Source organism: Arachis hypogaea, chromosome 18, assembly GCF_003086295.3.
Source record: "Arachis hypogaea cultivar Tifrunner chromosome 18, arahy.Tifrunner.gnm2.J5K5, whole genome shotgun sequence".
Lineage (NCBI taxonomy): Eukaryota > Viridiplantae > Streptophyta > Magnoliopsida > Fabales > Fabaceae > Arachis > Arachis hypogaea.
In genome coordinates, this window is record NC_092053.1 from 124,643,259 (window position 1) to 124,662,399 (window position 19,141).

The 19,141-nt window shown below is 29.1% G+C and overlaps 1 protein-coding gene across 2 annotated transcripts; it reads left to right on the forward strand.

The window, feature by feature from the left end:
- The first annotated feature begins 1,317 nt into the window (after nt 1-1,317).
- LOC112772359 (uncharacterized protein At5g64816) lies at nt 1,318-3,051 on the forward strand. Of its 2 annotated transcripts, XM_072224232.1 has the most exons (3): nt 1,318-1,458; nt 2,247-2,551; nt 2,856-3,051. In XM_072224232.1, the coding sequence occupies exons 2-3, from the start codon at nt 2,249-2,251 to the stop codon at nt 2,979-2,981; spliced, it is 429 nt and encodes a 142-aa protein (XP_072080333.1). In that variant the 5' UTR covers nt 1,318-1,458; nt 2,247-2,248; the 3' UTR covers nt 2,982-3,051. The 2 variants fall into 2 exon arrangements, with proteins under 2 accessions (XP_072080333.1, XP_025673078.1); XM_025817293.2 differs by having other exon boundaries at nt 2,247-3,051.
- The last annotated feature ends 16,090 nt before the right edge of the window (nt 3,052-19,141 follow it).

Sequence of the window (19,141 nt, forward strand, 5' to 3'; positions counted from 1 at the left end):
ACAAAATTGATGTGCTGTTAATAATATTTTTGTTAAAATTATATTTGTTCAACATCTTCTTTCACTTTTACTCTCTCAATAAATCCAAATCCTATTTTTCTACTCTTTTCTTTTTTCTCCTCAAACATTTTTTGGAGAATTAATAATATAAAAAGAAAAGAAAGAAAGGAGTAAGAAAATAAAGTTTGGACTTATTAAAAAAATAAAAGTGAGAGAATAGGTTGAGTATTTTAATAAAAATATTATTAATAGTACATCAATTTAGTTAATTATTAATAAAAAATTTGTTGAAAAAATAATATTGATATTATTTTAAACGTTTTATAATAAAAATATGACGATTAAAATATTAGGAACCAAAATAAAATTCACTCCAAACGTTAAACCAAAACAATACTTTATCCTAAACTTTATAAAAATGTTTATATTCATCTCACACCACTAATAAATATGTTTGAGTAGATTCTGTCAAGTTAAATTTTTTAAATAGCATGATACAATTAGAAATTTAAAACTGGCATAAAAACCTAATTTTTAATAAAATTATAAAAATAAAAAAGTAATTTAACTTTTTGTTTTCTATATGTATCTTAGTGTATATTTGTCCAATCAAACATATTACTTATGATTTTATCTGTGTAATAACACATGATTGATATTACTAAACTCTATAGTCTATACCTCACATGACTTGGTTTGGTTTGAATGGAGGAGCATCTCCAAAAGAATTATTTTTGAAAAAAAAAAACAATACTTGAAAAAATTGAGATAAATGTTTAGATGTGAAACTAATTTATTTTTTTAGGAGTGTTAGAGCTAGCAAAATTTGTGATATGTAGTCCTCGGTTAGCCATTATCAATATTTTTAATGATGTGAGATAATATCTAATGGTATAGAATTATTCATTTTTGTTTTAATAGTTAAGTGCTGACCATATTTAATAAAAATGTTGGCCTCTAGACTTTCTCTTATTTTTTATTTCATTAAACATTAATTTTAGAATTTAATTTTAATGCACTAATAATGTAAAGCGTTTTACGCAGTCATAGAATTACATCCATTTTTTATGACTATTTACGCTGTTAATATAAAAAGTTATTATTTTTATTGATATGATATTACATAATTAGATCCATGTGTAAAATTATTTTATACCCACGGCGCATCAAAATTAAAATTTTTATTTTATTTTATATTTTATAAAACTTGAAACTTATTTATTACAAATTTTTGTTAGAGTAATTTATCCGAACAAAACTTGATAGAGACCTGTTTTATATGTCTTACTCGGATTAAAAATTTAAATAAAAATTACTATTCAAAAGTCAAACCTCTAAACTCTTCATCCTTCCCCAAAATCAGAAGTCCAAAAGAAAAGAAAGCTGTGTTTAGTTGTTTACCGTTTTACTGATTGGCCTTCGCCGACGGTTCAATTCCTCTCTCTCCCACAACCGCCGGTAATCCTTCCTTCCTTTCTTCCTTTCTTCTCTTACACACTCACTCATTCATTCTACTTCCTCTCTTTCTTTATTTTTAAATTCCCCATTTCTTGCGTTTAGTTCTGTTTTACATAATAATATTCTCTCCAACTTCTGTTTGCTTATTCTTCTTTTAATTCCTTTCTTGCAACTTGTTTTTATTATTATATTTGCATTGTTATTACTTACTCCTGCACAATTGAAGCATCTATGTGGAGAATGCAAATGCATATGCACTACTTTGTTCTCTTCCCCAGAATGCACGTTATCTGTTTGTTAAAATGCTTCACTTGATTTGGCATTTTCATTTTTTTCAACTTTCATTCTCACTGTTATAATTACGATGTTTTTACGTATTCTAGACAAGGATAATGTAATAATTCATTCTTTTTATTAGTAATAAAAGAAATTATTATGAGTCTACTAGGATAGATGGAACAGTGACATATGCTTTATATAAATCTTTGGTGTACTTGTCTTTGTTTGATAAATTTGAGGAATTTAGTTCGCTCTAAAGATTTTGATTTTGGGATTTTTTTTTTCAATTGATTTAATTCGCTCTACGCTTAAACAGTATCACTCTAGACATGATATATAATAGGGCTCAATGACGTCGTTTGTTCCATGTAACCAATCCCACCTAGTGGGATGATGCTTTGTTGTTGTTGTTGACTTGTTGTTTAGTTATTTTGTTGGATAATCCTGATGAACGAGTTGAACTAGAAATTTTATAATTAGAAGCAAGGTAGCTGACATTGTATATTTAGAGATGGGGGAATTTTGGTGGTCCCTTTTGGGTGCTGCAATCCCTTTGGTTGTTGCAGGACAAGCTTTTAGGGTGAAGAAGAGGAATGCAGAGGAGCAGAGGCTGAAGAGCACGAGGGGAAGAGAAAGGAGCTCCGATGAAATCTTTGTCTGCGAAAGGGTATGCACATCGAAGAGGATGTTGAAGAAGGTTGGCTCGTTCTCAAAGGACCCCATTCCTGATACTTGTGTCACTGTCTGTGGTGTATCTGACCTTGATGCGTGCGCTGACGCTTGCGCTCGCACTGTTTGTGTTAACCAGCATCAGGTACCTAATTGGAATGACATATGCCTTAGGAGGTGCCAGAGTGAATGCCTGAAACTCTCATCTCAATCTTCCTAACTGATGGATTGTCAGATTTACTGCAATGAAAAAGTTTGTGTATACATTTGCATGTTTTTGTTTCATCATTTTAACTCTATAATCCCAGTTTTCTTGGGTAACCCTATGGAAATGCAAATGGGAAATTAGTCAACTAGATAGATCATAGTTCATTTATGATCAAATGCTTGTTTCTTTTGCTGCTCTATCTGTAATTTCTGGTGGCATTCACACACGTTCAATGTTGTAGCATTATGTTATGATTGGCAACAAAGCAAAGCGAGGACGGCAACGCGAAATGCTCAGCGGAAAATGTAATGTTGCCACAATGGGAATGGGTGTGAGTGCTGCGCGAACTTTAGACTTCGGTGCATGAAGTGTGGAAACATTGCCATACTATTGCTCAATTTTCATTTCTATCTTAAGTATAAAATATGCTTTCTGTCTCTGACTTTTATAATTTTCTTAAAAAATATTCATAATGTTTAATTTCATTTAATTATCTCTGATATTTTTTATTTGTGTCAAAATTATCTTTACACGTTAATTACATCTAAAATATTAGGGATACAAATCAAAATATCTAGAGATAGCTTTGACACAAATTAAACATGTTAGGAATAATATTGATTGAAATTAAACGTTAGAGGTTTTTTTAAAAATTGTAAACTTAGAGACAAAAAATATACTTAACTTCTGTCTAAAAATACTAACTGTCCAAGCAGAACATTATTTAATATATTGATCATACTCTTGCTGCCCATTATTGTTCCTGAAGTTTACCGTTCTTATTTATGTCTCTTGGACAAAACATTTGTGTGTTTGTTTCTGTTTCTATAACTAAATGAGTTTCTGTATCTATTGTTTTTGTATTTCTGTCTCGAATAATTTTCAAATGCAACTAAATCTGTATTCTTTTTGGTCTTTCACCTCTCTAAAAAACTATCCAGCAATTGATGGCAGGAACCTTCTTTAACTGAAGACCAAGTAACTGTAAGAAGCTAAGATCAATAACAAGGAAAATACACCCAAAACCTAGAAAATAAAGACAACTTTACAAAAGAAACATGTTTTGTAAAATAATAAAATTGAAATTTTGAAAGTAACAATCCAGCAGTTTTGCTTAAGCCATAAGGTAGTGTTTGGAAGAGAGATAGAAATTTAGAGACCGAAACTGAGAAACAGAGATTGAAATAAGTATTAGTATTGTATTTGGTATAAAGTGGGAGATAGAGACCAAAATAAGAATGAAACTCTAATTTAATTTGCACAAAAGATAAAGTTGGAATTAATTAATTGAAATAGGAGTATTTTAGATGTAAAATGTTATTAAAATTTCAGTCTCCATTTCTAAAAATTTCAGTTTTTTATGTCTCTACTTTTTGAAAGTACTGAAATTTTAACAACAAATATAATATTGAGTTCTAGTCTCTCAATTTCCGTCTCAATACCTCAAAATAAACGCTATCTAAGAGTTCATCTATATCAAAGATTTTTATAATTTGAAAGTGTATATTATTATTCTTTAATTAATAATATCACTTATCTATATTCTTATGAAATTATCCTCACAATGAAAAGCTTCTTCTATCACTATAGAAAATAAAATAACGAAAATAGAAAAAAAAAAAAAAAAAAAAAAAGAAAAATCACTCAATAAAAAAGTGACAATATCATTTTCTTTATAATTGTTGGACATATAAATTAGACATGTCCATATGCTTAGAGATTACGTATGGGGACATATTCATGATAAGTGTGAAGAATAAATTCCATGCTTTGTTATGATAGAAGCAGAATACCATGGAGCATGAAACCAGAACATTCAATTCCATAATTCTTTTTGGTCCCGGTTGATATTTCCATGTATTTATTTATTTATTTATTTATTTTTGGTTACAATTCCATGTATTTAATTTGATCAGTAGTAGCTCCTTTAAATTCAATTATGCTATTGCTATGTTAATCCACTGACGCCGAAGGTAGTCCCACCAGGCCACAAGTAGATATAGTTTCGAGGGCAAAAACAAGAAAGAAAGAAAAGATTTTTTTTTTTTTTTTTAAAAAAAAGGTGCCGTTCTTTGCTAGATTAAAGTTATATGATTTCAGCGAACTTGAATTAATTTAGTGATCCGTTCATTAGTCTATTTAAGTATTAAAAATTTGAATTATATTTTATATATATAGCAATTCATTGACTATAAATTTTTAAATAAAATTTTAATCCATGATAGATTAATCTTTAGTTTGTGGTATTGAGAGATATCGTATGCAAATAAAGAAAAAAAAAATATATGATTTCCTTATCTATCTATATACCTATCACAATATTTGATCAATAAACACCTTAAAGATTATAAAACTTAGAAACCTTTACTAATCAAGTAATCATGATCTCTTTTTGGTATTAGTATTTTTTGTGTTCCTTTTTTTGTATTAGTATGATATTGTGCCCGTTATTCTTAATTAATTCTAAAACAATTATTAAAATTTATAAATCAATCATAGTTCGTAAAATTGTCAATTATTTTTTTATCATTTTTGAAGGATTGTAATTCTTGTTTTTTTTAGGAGATTATTTCTAATGTCAGCAAGTTTATCTTGATGAATATATCTAGGTCAACTTTGGTTGTTCCCTCATTTATAGAATCTTTACCGAGGCATACTTCATAAATCAATAATGGTACGAATTTACACATTATATAATCAAAGAGAATTTTTCCAAATTTGAACTAGATAATCTTTTTACTTGAAACTATAGAACAAATAGTGGTGCCTAATTAAAGAGAGCTATCTATCCATGTATTTACTCCCAATATTATAGTATCTACCATAGTACCATCCATAACGTGTCGCAAGAATAAACAAAGGACGCAAGTGCGCCCTACTTTAAATCTTATGCCACGTGTGGCGTGTCATCCCTACTGTCCGTACGGCCATGCCACACTAGCGTTGGCGTATTGTCGTTTTGCGGAATTTTGTTGGCTCTTTTGTCGTTTAACCCGCAAAAGGAGTGAAACGTCGTCTCAGGTCTTAGACAGAGGGAGACACGGGCAGAAGCCACGAGGCGCGTGTAGATCATGAATTCGTCGCATATAAAATAATATTAAAATATAAAAATATACATTAAAAATAAATTAATATATATATATATATATTTATATATAAATATATAATAAAAATATTAAATTTTTATGTGTATATAAAATTTTTATAAATTAAAATTTAAATTAAAAAATTAATAAAATAAAAAAATGAGTAAAGTATCGTTTTTGTCCTCAACGTTTGGGGTAAGTCCTATTTGTATCCTTAACGTTTAAATCATCCTATTTGTATTCTTAACGTTTATAAGAGTGATTCAATGTTATCCTATTATCAATTATACTAACAAATCAGATTATATTTTTCAATTATTCTCACTTGGATGTATTCATTCTCAATTAGGTCTCACTTGGATGTGTTCGATTTTAATATTATACTCACTATTTGTGTTTAGATTCAATTATGTCCCTAGAAAAGTGAACTGTGTAAATGTTGTAGGAATTAGTTTCAACATTTGATGAGCTATTTTTCGGAATAGATCATTGATTCTATTCCAAACATTTGTATTCTAACTTCAAGAAGAGATTTTTAAAATTCAAAGTAAAGCGCTCATGATGTGTAATTGACGGCAGGATAACATTGAATCACTTTTACAAATATTAGGGATACAAATAGGACGATTTAAACGTTAGGGACACAAATAGAATTTACTCCAAACGTTTGGGACAAAAATGATATTTTACTCTAAAAAAATTAATAAAATGATCAAATAAAAAATTAATTATTTTTAAATTAAGATATTAAAATATATATTTTATAAAAATTATAAATTTAATAGTAATTAAATTTTTTTTATTTTATCAATTTTTTATTTTAAAGAATTTAAATTTTATATATATATATATATATACACACAAGATGACAGATGGCGAGTGTTGAAGTTGCTATAGCTTATGTAGAGTGTTGTGCTGTTTGCGCTATCATGGATGATCTTTTGTCGGATGTATCATTTGAACATTGAAGAATGTAGATGAATATTTGAAAAAAGAGGGGAAAAAACGATATGTGCATCTGTTAAATATGAATGACTAATTTTTATTATTTGTATACTTTTTCGGGTGCACTTTGACGCCTTGAATTTTTTGAAGAATCCCAAATTTCCAGTTTTATTGTTATTTTACAAATATCATTTTGACATTTGTGTCGAAGTAAAATATTTTGGGCAGAGTATACATGGACTCTACCTCGAAAAATAGAAATAATAGTAAAAATCGTCCTGAAATATATCTCGTTTTTTATTTTGGTCATTAAAAGATAAAATTAATCGAAATCGTCTCCAAAAAATACACGATTTGGTCACGTTAGTCCTTCTATCAGTTGGATGATGACATGTCACGTTAAGTGTCACGTGACATGATGACGTGGTGGGTTAATGCCATGTGTCACAAGATGATTGATTGACGTGTCAGATCAGTGATACGTGGCACACCACGTGTCACTTGACATGTAAAAAAGTTATTTATAATCAAAATAGTCCTTGAAAGTTCAGACGTAAGTCATTTTCATCCCTAAAATTTAAAAAATTAATCAAATTAGTCCTTATATAATTTTTTTTATTTTTTCTTGATAATATTAAATTTGAAATATTTTTTGATACTACTAATTTTAATAGAAATGTAATTGACAAACAAAAAATTAGTAATTGTATCTTTTCTTCTTAAAAATTTTTCAATAAAATTATCTCTTTCCTTTAATTCTTCTCAAAATCTCTCTTATTCTTTTCTATTCTAAAACATTTTTCTTACATTATTACATTTTGCTGGAATATATATATATATATATATATATATATATATATATATATATATATATATATATATATATATACTCAAAATTAAATTTTGAGAAGGTTTTAAAAATGTAATAATGTATCAAAATGTAATAATGTAATAATGTAAAGGAAAAGGTTTTAGAATAGAAAAGAATAAAAGAGATTTTGAGAAGAATTAAAGGAGAGATAATTTTATTGAAAAAAATTTTAAGAAGAAAAGATACAATTACTAATTTTTTGTTTGTCAATTACATTTCTATTAAAATTAGTAGTATCAAAAAATATTTCAAATTTAATATTATCAAGAAAAAATAAAAAAATTATGTAAGAACTAATTTGATTAATTTTTAAAATTTTAGGGATGAAAATGACTTACGTATGAACTTTCAAGGACTAATTTGATTATAAATAACTTTTTTACATGTCAAGCATGTCACTGATCTGACACCACGCCATGTGTCACTGATCTAACACGTCAACCAATTATCTTGTGACACGTGACATTAATACGTCATCATGCCACATGGCACTTAACGTGACCAAGTCGTGTATCTTTCGGGGACAATTTTGATTAATTTTGTCTTTCAAAAACTAAAATGGAGATCGAAATATCTTTCAGTGACGATTTTCACTATTAACTCACAAAAAATATGTTATCATTGATTGCCTTATTTTAAGATTAGTTATTTATAGAATTAAATGAAATAAAAAGGGCTAACGAACTGTAATTCACATGGTATATGTCTTTTTTTTTGTTTAGAAATTTTGGGTTCAAATTTCATTTGATGTCATTTAACCCAAAAAAAAAAAAAAAACCCCATAAAAAGCATAGATATAAAAATCAAACTAATTTAGATGGTAAGATTGACAAATTGCTGAATAAGACCTGTCTAAATTAGACATTGAATCGAATAAGAAATAAAACTAATAAGAATCGATTTAGACCAGTCAATTTTTGTTAAAACTGGTGAATCGACGGGTTTAAAAAATTCGGATCGATTCAAAAGTTCTTTTTAACTACCTGTTATCTTTATTTTTCGATTTATATCTGTTATCTTTGTTTTCTGATATATATTTATTGTCTCTATTTTTTATTCTATATTTATGATCTCTGTTTTTCGATCTATATCTATTATCTCTATTTTCCCGATTTATATTTATTTTCTATGTTTTTCGAGCTATATCTATTTTCTATGTTTTCTGATCTATATCTATTATTTCTGTTTTCTGATCTATATCTATTATATATTTTATGATCTATATCTATTATCTCTATATTTCAATCTATATCTACTATCTCTGTTTTTGGATATATATCTGTCATCTCTGTTTTCTAGACTATATCTGTTATCTCTGTTTTCATATTTATATTTGTTATCTCTATTTTTCGATGTATATCTCTGTTTTTTTATCTATATCTGTTATCTATATTTTTCGATCTATATCTGTTATCCCTGATTTTCAATCTATTGCTATTATCTCTATTTTTCGATCTATATCTATTATCTCTATTTTTTTATCTATATCTGTTATCTCTGTTTTTTGATTTATATCTGTTATCCCTATTTTCCAATCTATATCTTTTATTTCTATTTTTCGATCGATATCGGTTATCTCTATTTTCCGATCTATATCTATTATCTCTATTTTCTTATCTATATTTGTTATTTCTGTTTTTCAATCTATATCTATTATCTCTATTTTTCTATCTATATTTATTATCTCTATTTTCTGATCTATATCTGTTATCTCTATTTTCTGATCTATATATGTTATTTCTGTTTTCTAATCTATATTTATTATATCTATTTTTTTATCTATATCTGTTATCTCTTTTTTTATCTATATCTATTATCTCTATTTTCTGATATATATTTATTATCTCTATTTTTCAATCTATGTCTATTATCTCTATTTTCCGATCTATATCTATTCTTTCTATTTTCTTATCTATATCGTTATCTTTATTTTCAAATCTATATTTATTTTTCTGATCTATATTTATTATCTCTGTGTTTCGATTAATATCTGTTATCTCTGTTTTTCGTTCTATATCTGTTATCTCTATTTTTCAATCTATGTCTATTATCTCTGCTTTTTCGATCTATATATATTGTCTTTGTTTTCTGATCTATATCTATTATCTCTATTTTTTTATCTACATCTGTTATCTCTATTTTCTGATTCATATATATCATCTCTGTTTTCTTATCTATATCTATTATCTCTATTTTTCAATCTATATGTATTATCTCTATTTTTCTATATATCTATTATGTCTATTTTTCGATCTATATCTATTATTTCTGTTATCTCTATTTTTTGATCTATTTCTGTTATCTCTATTTTTCGTTTTATATCTGTTATCTCTATTTTTCGATCTATATCTACTATCTCTGTTTTTTTATCTATATCTTTTATTTGTGTTTTTCAATCTATTTCTATTAACTCTGTTTTTCATTCTATATCTTTTATTTCTGTTTTCTGATCTATATCTGTTATCTCTATTTTCTTATTTGTATTTGTTATCTCTATTTTCTGATCTATATCTGTTATCTCTGTTCTTTGATCTATATCTGGTATCTCTATTTTTTTTATCTATATCTGTTATCTCTATTTTTTTATCTATATCTATTATCTCTGTTTTTCAATCTATATCTACTATCTCTATTTTCTGATCTATATCAATTATTACCGGATCTATTCGTATCTATGTCAATCATTATTAGATTTATATCAATCATTGTCAAATCTGTATCAACTATCATCAGATCTATATCAACTATCTTCCGAACTATGACTATCAACAGTCAACAAATTCAATCAAATATCAAACGAGGACAAACACTTATCCATTCGCGATAATTGTTCAATTCAAAGTCGCATCGTTTACACATGCGCAATCAAACTTAATTATCAATCAAATCACCAAACAAAGATGAACTAACGCGATATTCTTGTCCAACCAATTCACTTCTATCAAACCTGTCTCAGCAACGGGACCAATAAATGGCAATCTAAAACAAACCATTGTCTAACTCAGTTATCAAACAAAGATGAGATATTTTCACTCTACTATCACATCCCTAACAAACATAAGGGACCAATATACCAACGGCAACTATTGCCTAAATCAAATATCAATCTATCAATTACTCAGATATCTACCAAGTCAAATTCAAACAAGTCCAAACCAAATCAATCTCACCAATACTACCCTCATCAACAAACAGTGAACCCCAAATTCTCACATTCCCACTTACCCAGTTATAAGAGTTGTGATCCTCAACTTTATATTTTTCCTTACCTACAATTCTTTTAGAAAAACAACGAAAAGAAGGAGAAGAAACCGTGGCAGTAATACAAACTAACCTCTTTTACTCATGTCTTTAAGACTCCAAAACGCTTCAATAGAAAATCAATGTTGCCTTTATGAATCCTTTTAGGATTTCAAACATAAACTAAATGCCATATTTAAGAAACTATTTAGTTCCATAAAAACCCTAATCATTGCATCTATTAAATCAACTGTTCAAAATTACATTGAAAAAACCAAAGGCACAATCAATAACAAGACTACTACACTTTTCAATACACGTTAACTTTAAATCACGTCTGAAATTTAAATTATTTTATTCTTTATTTTAATAAAGTAAGTTGATCTGGGGACTCCATATATACCTATAACTCAGACCGCCGAGTTATAACTAAAAAAGCTCAACCTGCTTTATCAAAATATAGTCAGGCTAAGCTTGGGGTTGTGATATGGCCGCCATAACTCGTCCTTAATGCTATAACTCGACAGTATACGTTATAAATCAATTATGTGATATGACCGTTATAACTCGTTTTTAATGCTATAACTCGTCAGTATACATTATAGATCAGTTATCAATAATGGGCACTAAAAGAAATATTGTAACGCACTGATATATTATTACTCTCTATTAATGCAAATTATTGAGAGTATAATTGCCGATGCTTTATTCTAAAATATAAAAGAGAGGTAAAATGTTTATTTGACACATTATATTTTGCAAAGTTTATTACTCACTTACTGACTTGAGTGTCGGAATACCTTTTGTAGATACCTATCTTCTTATTCTCTCATTGCTGATTTATACCTTATTCTAATATAAAATTTACAAATATTTATCGACGGACGAGTTATACACCGGTCAATTTTTACAAGAACAAAGATCATATTATAAGGATCATACTATACATTTCCTAACCTAGAAAGTGTAGCAGGAGAAAATAATATTGAATTGGCTCGGGGGACAAAATCGCAGGCATAAACCGGTGAAGACCTCTCATAGTTTGGCAGGTGTATTAATTAACCCAAGACTGTTTGATTAAGGTTAAATTATACCACAAAAGTTCTACCCCTGGTTATTATTGTATGGTCATAGATAATTAAGATAATTAGGTTAGGTATGTTAAAGAGTTGGCATCTCGGGAAGTATGAACGCACAAAAGAGAAGTATTATAGTATTATTATTTATTTAGGTATGACTCATAATGATCATGTTAGTTACAATACATAATTGTGACGGATACAATTTAGGTGTCCCTGTCTCAAATTTTTAATTTATATGCGCAAAATATACAATATATATATATATATATATATATATATATATATATATATATATATATATATATCAAAAATACTATTACGAAATCAATTACTAAAAATAAATATATATAATTTATTTTATTTTTAATATCTATTTATATTTAACATATGTTTTATAATAATAATTAATTTTTACGACTAATTTTAGTGTACAAGTAGGGATGCTTTATTTTTTATCAATTCACAAGGCATTGACTTTCTCTGCATAATCTTGACTGCGTTTGATTGAAGCCATAGAAATGTTTAGAGACAAAGTAGCTTTCAGCTTTGTTTCTTAATACTTATGGTTTCTAAGTCACCACTCACATTTGCGGCGCCAAAATAAAACTCATTTCTTTATAGTATTGATTTTTTAGTTAACAACATAAGAAATTGTTCTTGCTGCTATAACTTGGATGGCCATGTAAGCTTACCCGCTCTGCATTCTCCAAGTGGCTTAACACATTTACTTTTAAATCAGAGAATAAACAGCTAAAAATGCATTCAAATTATTATAATGTTTACAAAAATATTTTTGATTTTTGTTATCAATAAAAATATTCTAAAATAATTTTTAAATGTGTTAAAAATGCCTAAAAGTGATAAAAAAACCTGCTCCGTTAACATAAAAGTATGACATAATTTACTTGCTAATATCAAAATTTCACTTTTTACATAAAAAATTTTGTTTGCCCATTATTTTTTCTGTTAACATAGGATATTTCTGTTCACGCATTTTCAATTTTATTGCATATATTTAATACAATTTTATCCCAGCCAATTTTATTCGGGGCTTAGACAGGATAGCTTGAAAGAATAATTAAAGTTTTGAGAACCTCTATAATGTTTATTTTGTAAAATGCGAAAGTAGGAAATCAAATGCTTTTAATAATTTATCAAGGTATTTACAAATTTGATTAATTAATATTATTAATATTAATAAATGGTTAGTAATTGTTTAGTACCATTTGGTTGAAAGGACACAACTTTTTAAGGATTATGTATATTCAAAACATTGTGTTTATTGGCTAAAGGGACACAACTCTTTAAGAATTGTATATGTTCAAAACATTATATCTATTGGCAATAGAAAAGACACAACCATTTGTATACGTAACTAATCATAATTGCTACGTGCAATATGTATAAATAAGTCATTGTCCACTATTTCAGTAAGAGAAGTACTAAGTGTATATTTTAATCAACTATTAAGAAATTTTCTTTGTTTAAGAGAGTTGAGAATTTTTTACTATTGCTAATTAAGAAATTCTTAGGTTTTCATTGAATCCTGGGAGAGTATTGTCATCAACCCTATAGCAACTGTTCGGTAGGTTGGTTACCGGACGATTCGGATTGAGATCCGAGATGTTGGTAGGGATTCGTCAGGTCGTGGACTGCCGATCGAAGGATGCGAGGTCCCGAAGTCCCGTGCTCCTCGTGGTGAGGGGGGTGTCACCTGCAAAGACACTCCGACGCTCTTGTCAGTAATGTGCAGGCGGAAGAGGTAGTGTAATGTGTGACGTACCTCGGGGGGAGAGCTAGTCTTCCCCTTATATACATGTCAGTGGTGGGCCCCCCATGGGGACAGGCCCATATTCTAAAGGATGCTGTCCCATAGCTGTGTGCGAGCCGTACAGAACGCGTGTCCGGGTCGGTTACAGGATGCGTGGCCGGACCGGGTGGAGCTCGGGTCGGGTCGACCCGCGGGGACCTTGGGCCAGGCCGTAACAGCAACTAAGTGTGTGGATAAATATCTCTCTAAAAAAGGCGACCTAATCGTGCCTTGAAACCATTACACAAATATAAGATTTTGTCATCTTCTCATACTAATATACCCAACAATTTTAGAGAGATATTTCTTGAAGATGGCACAAGATCAAAACACTACGTTCAAGGTCATGAATCAAGAGTGCATCAAATTAGATCGCTTTGATGGAACGAACTTCAACCGTTGGAAAGACAAGATGATGTTTCTTCTTTCAGTTCTCAATCTTGCATATGTGATTGACCCAAAGACTACACCAATTGCCGATGCCGCTCAAAATTCCACACCAGAAAAGAAGGAAAAGATTGTTCAATTGAAGAAGAAACATGATGAAGATACTTTTGCATGTCGAGGTCATATTCTCAATACTTTATCCGACCGACTCTATGATCTCTACATGTTAATTCAATCACCATTAGAGATTTAGAAATCTTTGGAAGAAAAGTACAATACCGAACGACAAGGAACAGATAAGTTTATTATGATGAAATATTTTGAATTTATTATGAATGATACTATGCCTGTCATAGATCAAATTCATGAATTACAAATTCTTGTAAGGAGACTTTGTGATCTACAAGTGGTGATCCCTGAATCATTACAAGTTGGAGCAATTATTTCAAAATTGCCTTCATCTTGGAATGGTTATAGGAAGAAACTTTTACATCTCGGTGAGGACTTCACAATTGAGAAATTACTAAGGAATATACATATAGAGGAAGAAACTCGAAAACGTGATGCTGTGTATCTTTCTCAAAGTTCTAAAGTGAATCATATTGGTGAAAACAACACCGATAAGAAGAAAAGAAAGTTCTCTAAAGATTTAAAGCAAGATAAGAAGAGACAAAGAGAGTGTTATCATTGTCACAAGAAAAGACACTATATCAAAGAATGTAGACTTCTGAAAAAGAAAGCACCAAAGACCAATTTAGTGGAAGAGAAGGATCTAATTGCTATGGTTGCAGAAAAAGTACAAAACATGCATATTGGCATGGTTACAGAAGTTAACATAGCAACACAAGGAAAATCACTTGAATGGTGGTTAGATTCAGGGGCTACTGTTCACGTTTGCAATGATCGCAACCAATTAAAAACATATGAAGAAGTGAACAATAGAGAGGTCTTAATGGGCAATGACAACTCAGCCAAAGTTTGTGGTCAAGGAACTGTGGAATTGAATTTTATATCTGGAAAGAAATTAAGTTTAATAAATGTACTTCATGTTCTAGATTTGAGAAAAAATTTAGTTTCTGTTAGTCTCTTGTGTAAGAAAGGATTCAAAGTTGTAATGGAATCCGATAAAGTGATCTTGCTTAAGAATGAAGTATTCGTAGGAAAAAGGATATTGTACTGAAGGCATGTTTAAACTTAGTATCAATAAAGTGAATGTTTCATTGTATGTTGTTGATTCTTGTGATTTATGGCATAGTAGATTAGCACACTTAAATTACAAATCAATTGAATATATGCAAAAGAATACCTATATTGATCTTAGTAACAAGGATTTTAATAAAAAATGTGATATTTGCATACAACCCAAAATTACTAAGAAACCTTTTCCTAAAGCTGAAAGAAATACACATTTATTGGAGTTGATTTATAGTGATATTTGTGAACTAAATGGAAATATTACTAGAGGAAGAAAAAGATATTTTATAACTTTTATTGATGATTGTTCTAGATTTACTTAGGTGTATTTGCTTAGAAATAAAGATGAAGTTTTTGAAATATTTAAGAAATATAAAATAGAAGTAAAAAATATGCATAATAAGAAAATAAAAGTTCTTCGTAGTGATCGAGGTGGAGAATATTTTTTTAATAAATTCGATCACTTTTGTGAATTACATGGTATTGTGCATGAATCTTCCGCTCCATATACTCCGCAATAAATGGTTTGGCGGAAAGAAAAAATCGTACCTTAGTAGATATGGTTAATTCAATGTTACTAAATACAAAATTGCCTTACAATTTGTGGGATGAAGCACTATTGACATCATGTCATATCCATAATAGGATACCATCAAGACATAGAAAGGTTTCTCCTTATGAAATTTGGAAAGAAAGGAAACCTAATTTAAATTATCTTAAAGGGGGGGTGTTTAGCCTTTTATCGAGTTCCTGATCAAAAGAGAACCAAATTTGGGCCAAGAGGCATAAAAGGGACTTTTATAGGATATGCTCAAAATTTTAAAGCATATAGAATATTAGACTTAGTGTCTAATGTAGTTGTTGAATCAAGAGAAGTAGAATTTATTGAAAATAAATTTATCAATGATTCAACTTCTAATGATACTAATATTTCACAAGAAATAAATAATCAAAATAATAAACGTCTAAGCGACCAAGAGTTGATTGAACCAAGGAAGAGCTTGAGAGTAAGAAAAGAAAAGGACTTGGGTCCAGATTTTATTTCTTCTCAGGCTATCACCTTTTTTGGTAGAAGAAACTAGAAATTCTGTAACAAACAAGATTCCTATTATTATGAACATAGAAGGTGATCCTCAAACATTCAAAGAGGCTATGGTTTCAAAGAATTCTGCTTTTTGGAAAGAAGCAATAAATGATGAAATAGACTCAATATTATCTAACAATACTTGGGTCTTGGTTGATTTGCCTCCAGGATCAAAGCCTATAGGATGTAAGTGGGTATTTAGAAGAAAGTATAACACTGATGGTTCATTACAAACCTTTAAGCAAAGTTAGTGGCCAAGGGGTTTAGACAACAAGAAGGCCTAGACTATTTTGATACCTACGCACCTGTGGCAAGAATGACTTCTATTAGGTCTCTTATAGCATTAGCATCCATACATAAGTTTCATATACATCAAATGGATGTTAAAATGGCTTTTCTAAATGGAGATCTTAATGAAGAAATTTATATGGAGCAACCGGAAGGCTATGTGTTACCCGAAAATGGAAAGAAAGTTTGCAAATTAATTAAGCCTTTGTATGGGCTAAAACAAGCGCCTAAACAATGGCATGAGAAGTTTGATTTAGTGGTGTTATCAAATGGCTTCTCACATAATAGTGCGGATAAATGTATTTACTCAAAATTTACTAAAGATTATGGAGTAATCATTTGTTTATATGTTGATGATATGTTAATAATCGGAACAAATTAGAAGGAATTCGTATAACGAAGGAGTATCTAACTTCTAAATTCAAGATGAAGGATTTGAATGAAGTTGATACAATATTAGGCATAAAGGTGCATAAGAATGAAGTTGGCTTTACTTTAAGTCAATCTCATTATATCAAAAAGGTATTGGAAAAGTTTGATCATCTCACAATTAAAGAATCCAATACGCCGTATGATCCTAATCTTAAATTAGAAGGAAACATGGGAAGACCTATAGCACAATTAGAACATGCTAGTGCTATAGGAAGATTAATGTATGCAATGCATTGTACTAGACCTGATATAGCATTTGCTGTGTGCAAATTATCAAGGTTTACAGGAAAGTCTAGCAATCAACATTGGAAAGCTATAACAAGAGTTCTTGGTTATCTCAAGAAAACCATAAACTTGGGATTACATTATAGTGATTATCCCGCAGTTTTAGAAGGTCATTCCGACGCAAGTTAGATTACATATCTTAGTGACAACAAATCCACTTCAGGATGGATTTTCATCATAGGTGGTGGAGCAATAAGTTGGACCTCAAAAAAACAAACATGTATTACACATTCTACTATGGAGGCTGAATTTGTAGCTTTATCAGCCGCAGGTAAAGAAGCGGAATGGTTAAAAAATTTGTTATATGATATAAAGCTGTGGTCACAGCAGACGACAGCCATTTCAATCTTCTGTGATAGTGAATCAACCATGTCTCGAGCATTAAATAAGGTTTATAATGGAAAGTATAGACATATAAGTTTGAGACATGAGTTTGTGAAGCAACTAATAGATGATGGTGTAATTACCATCACTTATGTAAGATCTCAAGGGAATTTAGCAGACCCTTTGACTAAAGATTTGTCAAGGGATAAAATCAAAGAGACTACTGTTAAAATGAGATTAAAACCTATTATTGCTAAATGATGGGAACCCAACCTTATTCTAGTAGACCACTAGTTTCAAGGTTTAATGGGTAATAATAAGTTATTTAGCAATTGAAGCACTAAAGTATAGGATTTAGTGCTATTTACAATAAATTAGGAGGGTGAGTTTAAACTCTTAATGAAATGATAATATTATCTATCAAAAGATTCCACCTATAAGAATATAAGAGTGGTGTCGCTCTAATCGAGAATTTTAGAGGTTTTATTCTCGTAAATATTCATGAAACCAGGACGAGCACAAGCCATATAAGTGCTTAAAATTGTAAACTCTTGAACTTGGAGGGTATAAGTAATGTGTGTGATTTTTGGTACTAGCATATGGAGTATAGGTTTAATCGATTAGACACCTATTACTTTGTTAGAACTTTAAAATTTACACTAAAAGAATGTTTAATCTTAGTGACACATTCTTTATGCATATACTTGTATGACATTTAAATTTTGTAAATAGTGGGGTATTTACAAATTTGATTAATTAATATTATTAATATTATTGATATTATTATTAATATTATTAATATTAATAAATGGTTAGTAACCGTTTAGTACCATTTGGTTGAAGGGACACAATCTTTTAAGGATTGTGTATGTTCAAAATATTGTGTCTATTGGCTAAAGGGAGACAACTCTTTAAGAATTGTGTATGTTCAAAATATTGTATCTATTGCTAATAAAAAAGATACAACCATTTGTATACATAACTAATCATAATTGCTACGTGCAATATGTATAAACAAGTCCTTATCCACTATTTAGAAGTACTAAGTGTATATTTTAATCAACTATTAAGAGATTTTCTTTGTTCAAGAGAGTTGAAAATTTCTTACTATTGCTAATTAAGAAATTTTTAGGTTTCATTGTATTCTGGGAGAGTATTGTCATCAACCCTATAACAACTAAGTGTGGGAACAAATATCTTTCTAAAAAAAGCGATCTAATTGTGCATTAAAATCACTATACAAATATAAGATTTTATCATCTTCTCATACTAATATACCCAACAATATAAGAATAATTTAATTTTTCCTTTATACCATAGTATATGACTCCAACAATTTATAATTAATCAACCATTTGTATAAAATATGGAGTAACCGCAGCATGAAACAAAAGGTAAAGAAAATGAAAAAAATCAATCATGTTATATGATCACTAGAAATCAATTATGCATATTAGAATTGAAAATAATATCATCCATAATTATAATCAAACTTCATA